Consider the following 10850-nt stretch of genomic DNA (forward strand, 5'->3'; position numbering starts at 1 on the left):
AAGGAGCACCTTTTTCAAAGATATGTATTGATACAATCGCTGTCTTTGGTTAGACACTTGCAGAACTGGCTTGGATTTTCAGATGCTTCATTTCTTGGTGGAATTAGTGATGTCGTGGACACATTAAGTAGGAAATCTTGGTGGTACCACTGAAGTTTTTTTTTTTTATATAGTTACAGTAAGGTTGTGATACTTTTGAGCTGTTGCCCTCATCTACTGCAGGGAGCAGATCCATGCAACTGCAACTATGTTCTCAACCCACATGTTGCAATCATGTGGTCCTTTTAACATTTCTGCAGGTACTGCGATTAAGTTCTGCTGCACCGCATACATACATCTTGCTTTATTCTGTTTAAAGGATGCCCTTCTCCTTCATCATGCTTCTGTGGCCGGTTAACAGCTGTGAAAGAGTGTAATTTACCATGTTGGTATCGCTTGTTATAATCAGCAGCTATCTTTTCCTTCAGCTACGTTTTCCTATATTGATGTATAAGCTAGCTGGCAATATTTGTGACTGCGCTGGATTTATTCTTTTTGTTTTGCTGAAATTAAACCTGATAGATTGTGTCTTTATAGTCTTATCCAGTAACACATTTTATTTCCTACAGAATTTTTTCCAAGTGTTGTGAATCTCACAAGTCTAACCATCAAATGACTTCACCAGCTTTATTGATCTACTAATCCTCCTAATGCCTCGTAGATATCTCGGGCCCTGTTATTCGCGATATCACTGACCATGAACTCGTGAACCACCCCATCCACCTGAATATTGCTCAAGCCACATCTAGCTACCAAATCTTCATCCTTGACCAATTTTCTAATCTCGTACCCTTCTCCATTATTAGCAAACAGAGATGCTGCTAATTTATATCGATCGGGTGAAGGTCCCAGATTGATTAGCCGACTGAATAGATGCCTCCCCCTCTCAACATCACTATGGATTCTACAAGCATTAAGCAATGCGCCCAATACAATCGAGTTAGGTTCTTCCGGCATCGATAAAATGAGTTGTTCTGCTTCTCCAAGCCTCCCAGCACGGCCAAGAAGATCCACCATGCATCCAAAATGCTCAATGGATGGTCTAATTCCGAAGTGATGCACCATTTGGTCGAAGTAGTGACATCCCTGTCCGACTTGTCCTGCATGAGAACAGGCAGAGAGGATAGCCACAAAGATGACTCCATTTGGCTCAACTCCGGACTCAATCATCTCATCAAATAGTTGAAAGCATTTATTGGCTTGCCCATGTGTTGCAAAACCTGAAATGATCACTCCCCAAGTTACAACATCTCTCTCAGCCATATTCTTAAATAACTGATAACTAAACTCAATGCACCCACACCTGGCATACATGTCAACTAAAGCAGTACCAAGATTGACACTCATTACAATTTCTCTCTTGTTTATGATATATGTGTGTATCCATCTTCCCTGATCCAAAGCTCCCAACTCTCCACAGGCTGATAGAGTGCACACAAGTGAAGATTCATTCAGTGGAACTCTATAACTCATCATTTTCTGAAAGGTGACAAGTGCAACCTCGTGCATACCATTTTTAGTGTACCCTGATAACATTGCACTCCAAGTTGCAGTATCCTTATTTTCCATTGTATCAAAGATTTCTTTAGCCTTTTCCACAAGTCCCTCATTCATATAAACGGTAATCATGGAGTTAAGGGGGCAAATGTCATTATTATTATTATCCTCATAATACTCATCAAGAACTTGTCTTGCAGATTTCATGCTTCCAGCATAGGAATACATAGAAATTAGAGAGCTACAGACGTGGGTATTTGGTTCTACACCAGTCTTAATAATTTGTGCATGTACTTGTTTACCTTGAAGAATAGCTTTCAAATGGGAACATGCTTTGAGAACAAAAGTATAGGTATGGCTATCCGGTACAAGACCCTCTGAACATAATTGTTCATACAACAAAAGTGACCCCTTAGGCCGCTTGGTAAGAATCAGACCTCTGATCATAACATTATAAGCAAAGGTATCAGGTGATTGAATTGATGATTTGAAGACTAACAATGCATCATCAGTTTCAGACACTCCAACATAGGATTCTACTAGCCTTGCTGCATTTGGAGGTCGACGAATCAATCCTGAAATAATCAGTTGGCTATGTAATTGTTTGACTTCCTTGTTTTGGCGACACATCTGGAGCAACAGAACGTTGCTTGGGGTTTTATTGCCTCTTCCATTTTGAAATTCTAGAATATTTTGCTTGGGCACGGGGGCGCTTATGGAAGCAGCAGCCATTTATTGTAAACTGCTTAAAATGTTCCACTTAGGTTTACTTTCTTCACCTCTAGAATTAATACTTGGTCGATGAAAGGGAACTAAGGGAACTTTGTTTGATGCTTGGCTTATAAGTTCCATTTTTTATCCGATCCTCAGCCGTAGAAACCTTATCCCAAACAAACAACATGATAGCATATGTGAATACATATGCTATGTGTATTCAGCGTTTATACTAATTTAATATAATAATCCCCAAATTTGGAAAGAAAAAATGCAAGTGCCAGTAGGAATTCCAATAGTTAAAGAAGCCACAATTAAAACCACAGTGCATTTATTCAGCGTTTATTTTAGTCTTAATTCTATATTTTTGTATTTGAGGATATTTGCCAACCAAAAGTAGAAGAATTTAAACTTCACATTGTGAACTTCTTACTTGCAATATTTTTAACGTTTTATCGTAATGGCAAGTATTGCAACAGAGAGATTGTCAGTGAACTCAATGGATAATTTTCAAGTATGCGATAATAAAGATTTAAACACACCCTAATCCTCCCCCGGCCTACCGGGATTTGAACAAAAAAAAGGAAAAAAGAAGAAAAAAGGAGAGTTAAGAATGCCCACATGAAAATACCACAAAATGATTCTTTAACAGCACCCCTGGATAACCAAGGAGAATCATTTTTAATACACAGTATCAGCAATTAACTGCTGTTGTAATATATAAAGAATTACAAGAGGAGCCTTAAATGAATTTCTTTTTATCGTTAATCAGTGGTACCGTGGCACGTGGTAGAAAACCCAGAGTTCAAACAATATTTGACACAAAAAGAAAACAGAAACTAAACCAAAATCTTTAGGGATCTTCAGAGAAGCAACAAAAACAAGCCCATAAGAGCTGTTGCAATCATCAGTATTGGTGATAGTCTACAGCTCATGTGACTATTATTAGCATTGGCAGATTCTGAAGGTGCTAATCCAGGGCATTCTAGCCCCATTTTGTCACCTTTGCACTCACTGGCAAAAAGACCAGGTGGGTACTTCCCATGGAGATTAATGTAGCTAAACATGGTTGAGGCGCAATCATTTGACAAATCATTCAAATAGTCTGAAAATGGACAGCCGAACTGCACAAGGGCAGCACAACATTGTTTGGCTGGGTATTGCGGTCCTCTGCATTGGCTAGTGATGACTGTGTAGTTCTGAAACTCGAAGCTAATAGGACAAGCTGCAACAAACATTGAAGCAAAACATTCTTCAGCAAGTCTTAAGAGGCATCTTTCAAGCTCTTGAGCTAAAAGTTTTAAGCAAAGAGAAATCTTCCTAGTTGTTTTAAAGTGATTGTCAGAGAGTTACAAACATGCAAAACTCTGCGTCTAACAATAGCCAATAGCTAGACCAGTTACCAATTAACCAGGGGCATCAACTTCCAGGTTAACAGAAGTTTACAACAATGTTTTCAACCATTGGAAAGCATGATCATATTGCTTTTGTCAGCAACAGGATAAGTGACACCCACAACAACATATTACACATGAATTGTGGGAGGTCAGGAGAACTTGAGGCACTGAACCTTCATAATCTAGTTGCTCACAGGAATCATGTTCCATATCCCGAGGAATCTTCACTAACTACCACGTTTTTCTTGATTTGTCTCGTCACAAGTTAATTTTCGGTTTCCCTTCTCGTAACCCCAAATAACAGGCAGTCCTAGATCATACTTCAACCACATGGAAACACACCTAAGTTGCAATACTCAAAAATCTACTTCACTTTCCGACCATCTGGCAACTGGCATGTCAATATCTTTCCAATTTCCATCACCACGGATGATTAAAGCATACAACAAGTCTACAGCCCACAAAACAGAATATCATCCTACTGCCTATTGACCTTTTAAAAGGACTTTTAGCAGAACTATCACATGATATTAACTATACAAAAATAAAGTTACAAGTTTCTTAAATTGAACATTCACAATCCTAAAAAGTTTGGCTTTGGTTCTTATATGTGCAGTAATCTTTTGTATTTTTTTTTAATTCAAGCCATCACCCAGGGTATGCTGCCCTATGGTGGTGGGGGGTTTGGCATTACCCCTACCTGTCTATTAGATAATCCAAAAGAATACACAGAGGAGGACATAAACCTTAGCCTCTAGAGATACATGGAGAGTGAGTGAGTGAGATCGAAGATAATTCTGTGCATTGTCTAAGTTTTCACTAAGAGAGGAATTCCCTATCATGTTATAGATGAAAGAGCTAGCTTTGAAATGAAACCTATATGTCAATACAACTTGAGTAGTCTTAACCACTCTAAAAGAAAAACAACAACCATTGCAAGTTTTTAAATTTCTCTCTTTCCTATTTTAGAAGGCATTCAAGAATGTTTAAAACAAAACTTCACTAAAAGAGCACAGCCAAGACAAATCAACAAAGAAAAAAAGCAGCATAACAAAGAAATTAATGGACCAATAAAGAGCTTTGTCCGTTATCAACTGCAAAGGAAATCTTTCCCTCAAAACCAAAGGGAAAATGACAAACCCGAATCCCAAAAAAAACAGAAACTAAGCTGAAATATGAGAATACCCAAAAGCTATTTCTGTAAATTTAGTATCAACAATAATTATACTTGAAGAACAAAACGTAGTTAACAGATCTTTGGTCAAACTAATGACATGGTACAAAATTTAACTAGGCGTGTAAATCTAAAATACCCACAATTTTAGCTCCTACGACAGACCAAATGATGATGATTATCAACCAAATCTTGGCGCAATAAAAGGGGAAATATATATATATTTTTTTTAAAAAAAAAGAGCTTACGTTTCTTGGCCTGAAGTAGATTCCTCCCAGTTGAAGCTTCATTAACAAAAATCCCATCTGATAGAGAAGCTGAAGCTGAAAAACCAGGTAAAAGGGAGAAAGAAAAGAGTAGAATAATACAGTGCCTCCACTCCATATGAGCTTTTGATTCTGATCTAAAAACCATCAATATGTTATTGGAAGAAAGATATGAACTTTGAGAGGAACCAAGAAATTGAGAGAGAGAAAGATCTACTTCTATTCCCTTTAACAAATGTTATCTATGTTCTTGCCAGCTAATTGTGTACATGTTCATAGTGGATATATTTATATTTCATTTTTTAAAATAAAAACATAATTTGGGTTTAACAGCGAAATATACTAATTATTAAATATATATCATCAAATCAAAATGAAAAAAGAGGGAGTGGGTAGAGCATCTACAGCTAGCGCCGTTCCACGCGGAAACTAAATGACCGCGTTATCTTTTTCTTTTTTATCTCATTTCCATTTTCATCTTAAAGACTTAAACTAAACTAAGATGAAACTATTTTTGTCTTGTGATGTTAAAATGGTGCAGCTTGGAAGTTACAAGCGACAACTTTAATCTTTGATACTCCACTCGGTTGGTTACGTTGAGTTAGTTATTATATGCTATTTATAAATGATGTGATGATTGTTTGACAAAAAATATACATTTTTGATTAAACTAATTAATTTAGTATGACGAAGGGCTAAACTTAGTTAATGATAATAACTTCATATCTATAATCAATTAACATAAATAGCGCAAGAACAATGTTGAGAGAAGATTAAATGTGATGTACATTCAATGTACATAGGTCATTAATGATGGGGAATATCAAGCAATAAATAATCGATAAATGGCATTAAAGTAAATAAGGAAAATGATTCACCCAATATTGAATGAGCCGGATGATTCCTCCTTCTGACAATGATGAATGATAGACAAATACTAGAATGTTGGGATCCTTCTCGGATCTAACGGAAAAAGTATGGAATAGTAGACGATCAAATCTCTTTAGAAATGTAGTGATTGTCTTTTATCCAGAGAGAAAGTCTATTTTTCAAAGAATGTTCTTTTCAGAGAATATTACATATCTCTCCACCTATCTCTTTTTTTATTTATATAGGACATTCTCCAGTCAACCCTCAAAGTACAGACACCAAAAATATTCAATAAAATATTCTCCTATTATAAAAACTAGCCGTTAGCACTGCCCTTGATACTCGACCTCGGCCATTATTGACTACTCGGCTAACAGCCCCGTTATCTACTAATCGACCTCGACCATATCGCTTTCCAGGATACCGTTTCACGCTAAAACCTATTGAGGTAGATTTTGACCCATACAGTTAGTCCCTCCGCTTATTGATGTCGACCCTGGGCGACCTTGATGAGAGGACTCTGTCAGTTAGGGTCAGGTTTTATGCGAGCAGGTCGAGTAGTAGCGCTTCGGACGGGAAGGAAACGTAGCCTTCCGTGAGCCACAACCTAGGGTCACATCGTCATGTCATCATACATCATTATTACGCGTTTTTCCGATACCCTGTATCGTTTCCCGCGCCTCTGCCGTATCGATTCTTGAGCTGGGCAACTGTGGTTTACTTCCTCGATATTGATGCCCTAACTCTTATAAATGAGGATACTTAATCCTTCGATTCACTCTTTGCCTTCTAAGAATCAGATTTCCATATCTTCTTTTTCCTTAATCAGAATCTCTGCTTTCTTAACCTTACTTCATACTCCTGCCTTCATTGATTTCGGTGGTTCCTGCTACTCGATTGGTCTGCGTTTACATCCCATCTATTCATAAAGCGAAATGATTAATGTGTCTTCCAGTTCTAGGGGGGTACCTAACCTTGTTCCTTTGGCAATGTGCATGCCTTCCCCTGGAGGTGGGGCTGTCATTGCTGTAGGAGATGAAAGCTTTCCTACGGTGGAGGAAATAATTCCCCGTAGCGAGAAGGCTAGAACTAACATCTCAAAGCTACCCGAGGATGACCCTGAGGCCGTAGAGTCTGAGATGGACACGACGGCCCTTGCTAATTTCAGGGCGAAGTTCAAAATTTCAGTCCACATCGATATGGTCCCGGCTAGACGCGATGTGGTGCAGATTCATCGCCCTGGATATTGCGCGTTCTACACATATCCATTCTACATGGGCTACTCTTTTCCCATTCTCCCATTGACAGAGGAATTCTGCCGCTACTATAGCATCTGCCCGACTCAGCTTTCTCCTTATATATACAAGCTCATCCTCAAGCTGACGAAGTACGCGGAATTGATTGGCCGCGGGGTCTCTCTTCGCCACCTGATGCACCTTTTCGCGCTGAGTTTCCATAGAGGGATGATATTTCACCTTCGTCACCGTGGAGGAAAAAGCTTGATAGTAAAGATGGACGATAAAGTAAATCGTCGATTCTGGTTTAATTACTTCTATGTCAAGACTGAAGACGTGGTGGCGAACGCAAATGGATTTCCTGAGGCGTGGAACTACGCCCGTAAGTATTTTCACTAAGTGCTCATTTTGCTCGTTTTGGTCGTAGTCTAACCATTCTGTCTTTTTCTCCAGCTGAGCCCGAGCCCCCTCCTTTGGTCGCGGATATTCACGAATGGGTTAGCCAGATCTTGCCCCACACAGTGGGGATTCGTGGGTGGCCGGCCTTTTTCCAGAAGTTCGGGCCCAAGCTTTCAGCGACTGGTGAGTTTGTTCGTCCATATAGTGACTTTTTACTCCTGACCTTGTGGTCGTGTGTTCATCATAAATTTGAGAGTCGTCGTTCTAATCACTTTTGCAGGCCAAGGGTCTTCGAAGAGGCAGAAAGCTCCTACTCCGGCATTCCGTAAGAGGAAGGCCATTTCTGTTCCTACTGTTGTGGTGAGACTTGCTCGGTTGTCGACTACTGGGCGGGTGTTTCCACTTTCCCTCTACGTCTAGTTGACGAGGAAGATGAGGAAGGATCGTCGCCGACTGATGATAATCTTCTTCCCCGCAAGAGATGATCTATCGGTATCAGCGAGGGAAGTGTCCGCATGGGAAGTTCGGTGATAGATGGCATTGTCATCAGAGAAATAGCAACCATAAATCTCGGAGTTGATGTCGAGCTGCTGTCCACGATCTGACCGCCGTCGAGGGCTGAGGGATGTACGTTGCTCCTTGAGGCCAGAACGGGTATTAAAGGGTCGTCGACGCGAGTCCCTGACGCCTTACAAGGGGGTGAGACATCGACCTCGTTACTGACCAAGGATCCTTCCTCTCGGGTTGATACCAAGGGCAAAAGTGTTTCCGAAGAGGATTATGAGACAGTCTCCGATATGGACGCCGAGGAGGTTAGGATGATGAGGGAAGGACTCACCCAATTTGAGGTGAGGTTGGAAGGGAGCACGCGGACTATTGTGATCCCTCTGGACCGGGATCTATTAGTTGACATGGAGGACGTGGTCCCTTCTCTTGGTCCACTCTATTCCGTTGTGGAGGGTAAGACCCTCGAAAAACTGAAGGATTCCACTTTGTTGAAGAGCATAACCGACCTTGCTCTTAGGGTATGTTTGGTATTCCGTTTCCATATTCGTTTTTTCTATGTTGATTCTGACTTTGTTCTTACCCACTCTGGCTTTCTTTTCAGACTGTGATCTTGGAGATTGAAAGTTCCCGCCGAGAGGAAAGGTGTAAGGCTATCTTCCAAAAGATGGAGCGGAAATATCGCGAATATCGTGATAAGCACCGTGAGCTTTGTCGGCGACTTGGTGGTAGTAGCAACTTCCGGGCCCTTCGAAACGAGCTAAAGGAGAAGGATGACGAATTGGTGAAGGTCATCGGAAAATGTAGTGAGCTCGAGGCAGTGTTGATGGACAAAGAGGAGGATTTAGAGGTGAGTAGGGGGTTGAGGCCCAATGCGCTGACCTTCAGGCCCAAGTGGTCTCGCTGTGTGCCGAGATTGAGGAGTGTCAACTTCGAGCGGCCGTTTTGAGTAGCGAGGTCGCCGAGAAGGTAACATATTTGGAGATGGAGGATTTGGCCCAGTTATTAGCTGCGCGTAAAGCGGCAGCTTTAGAGGATACGATCTGTGTTATCCGTTCTGAACGGGATAGCGCCATGGAGACGGCTAGGCTCAGAGATGAATGGCTTGATGAGCGGATTGGGGAGTTAGAAAAAAAGGGTGCAGACCTTAATGATCGAGTTGTTGCCCTCGAGGCCGAGAAGGCACAATTATTGGCGCAGCCTTCCTCATCCCATATTGTTTTTCCTGATATTCCTCGGGATCTGTATGAGGAATGGATTCAAGCCGAGGCCCAGCTGGATATATTCAGGGATCTGATGAGGACGGGGGCTGTTTCGGAAGCCGACATAGAGAATGCTCGTGCTAAGGCACGTGAAGCTCGGTTTGCTTGTGGCTATGACCCCGCTACACCACATGCTGGTGATGCTGAGGAAGATGTGGAAGGGATTGAGCAGGATTCCTGGTACGAGGATGAGTATCCTGGCGCCGACAGCGATGGTGGAGAGACGGGTGAAGATGGTGTTGCTGAGTTAGGTAGCGCGTAGTTGCTTTTTCTTTCTTTTGCTTGTAATTCCTGTACATACTTTTGCTAGCATCTGCTTTAGCCTTTGTAAGGGATATATTTGAAGTAAGAAATGTCGTTTTCGCTGTTTCGTATCTAATTCTTTTCTTTCTGTTCGGGCTTGCACGCTTCTTTCTTTTGTTTTGTCATTTTAATCATAAAAATTTAGGTTTGGTCATGGCCAGGGATCAGTAGGTGTTAATTCGAACGAGGTCGAATGTAACCTATATTGAGTTAATTCGAACGAGGTCGAATGTAAGTTAATTCGAACGAGGTCGAATGTGAGTTAATTCGAATGAGATCGAATGCGAGTTAATTCGAACGAGGTCGAATGTGATTTACTCAATTGTGGCCCGGGGCCGGGTAGATATTGAGGCGATGTTGTTTTGGCAAAGAGATAGGTGAACTTCACACACGTGTTTTGCTCATATACTTGGGGAAATTTACATGTTTTTCGGGCTGGCATTCCAGTCCCAGTCTATCTAGTCCCTTCATTGGGTGACATGGAGCCGTGTTAAGAGGTTGGGAAATGAACAAACTGGCCGGTGTCTCTTTCCCTCGTATTTCGACTTGGAAGAGTCTCCCTTGTTGCCTCGTTAAAAACCTCCTCGAGAAAACCCAATTGGGATAAAACTCAAGTGAGGGAAAAAGAGTACGACTTGGAGGATGCCTTTTCTTAAAAGTTGAAGTACTTGAGGTGGGCGATGTTCCAGTTGTTTGGCAGTAGTTTTCCTTCCATTGTTTCTAGTTGAAATGACCCTTTATTTGCTGCCGCCATGATTTTGTATGGGCCGCCCCAATTCGTCCCTAGTTTGCCTTCCTGCGGGTCTTTACTTGCTTGTGTTTTGGACTTGAGCACGTAGTCCCCGACTTTGAGTGGTCTGATCTTGGCCTTTTTGTTATAATAGTGTTCTGCCTGCTATTTTTGGGCGAGCTCCTGCCTTTTGCTCTCATCGTTCCTCGGCCCGCTCTCATGGGAATATTGCAAACTAGGCTCTTCGACTTCGACCGGTATAACCGTATCAGTCACAGACTAAAGAGTAGGGTGTCTCTCATGTGCTCGTCTTTGGAGTTGTGTGATAGGACCAAAGCACTTCTGGTAATAGCTCCGGCCATAATCCCTTGGCGTTCTCAAGCTTTTTCTTCATGATGTTCAGTATTAATTTATTGGAGGATTTCGCTTGCTCATTGCCCCCGGGGTGGTATGGTGTGGA

General features: G+C 41.4%; 2 protein-coding genes across 2 annotated transcripts; both read right to left on the minus strand.

The window, feature by feature from the left end:
- Window positions 1-666: 666 nt before the first annotated feature.
- On the minus strand, window positions 667-2268 carry LOC107769793 (pentatricopeptide repeat-containing protein At5g66520-like). The gene has a single exon (XM_016589049.1). The coding sequence runs from the start codon at window positions 2266-2268 to the stop codon at window positions 667-669; it is 1602 nt and encodes a 533-aa protein (XP_016444535.1).
- A 610-nt stretch (window positions 2269-2878) lies between these two features.
- LOC107769788 (GPI-anchored protein LLG1) lies at window positions 2879-5359 on the minus strand. Its single transcript, XM_016589045.2, has 2 exons — window positions 5070-5359; window positions 2879-3475 (listed from the first exon to the last, which is right to left on the minus strand). The coding sequence occupies exons 1-2, from the start codon at window positions 5233-5235 to the stop codon at window positions 3114-3116; spliced, it is 528 nt and encodes a 175-aa protein (XP_016444531.1). The 5' UTR covers window positions 5236-5359; the 3' UTR covers window positions 2879-3113.
- Between the last annotated feature and the right edge of the window lie 5491 nt (window positions 5360-10850).

The sequence above is a fragment of the Nicotiana tabacum genome, chromosome 2, assembly GCF_000715075.1.
Source record: "Nicotiana tabacum cultivar K326 chromosome 2, ASM71507v2, whole genome shotgun sequence".
NCBI classification, from domain to species: Eukaryota; Viridiplantae; Streptophyta; class Magnoliopsida; order Solanales; family Solanaceae; genus Nicotiana; species Nicotiana tabacum.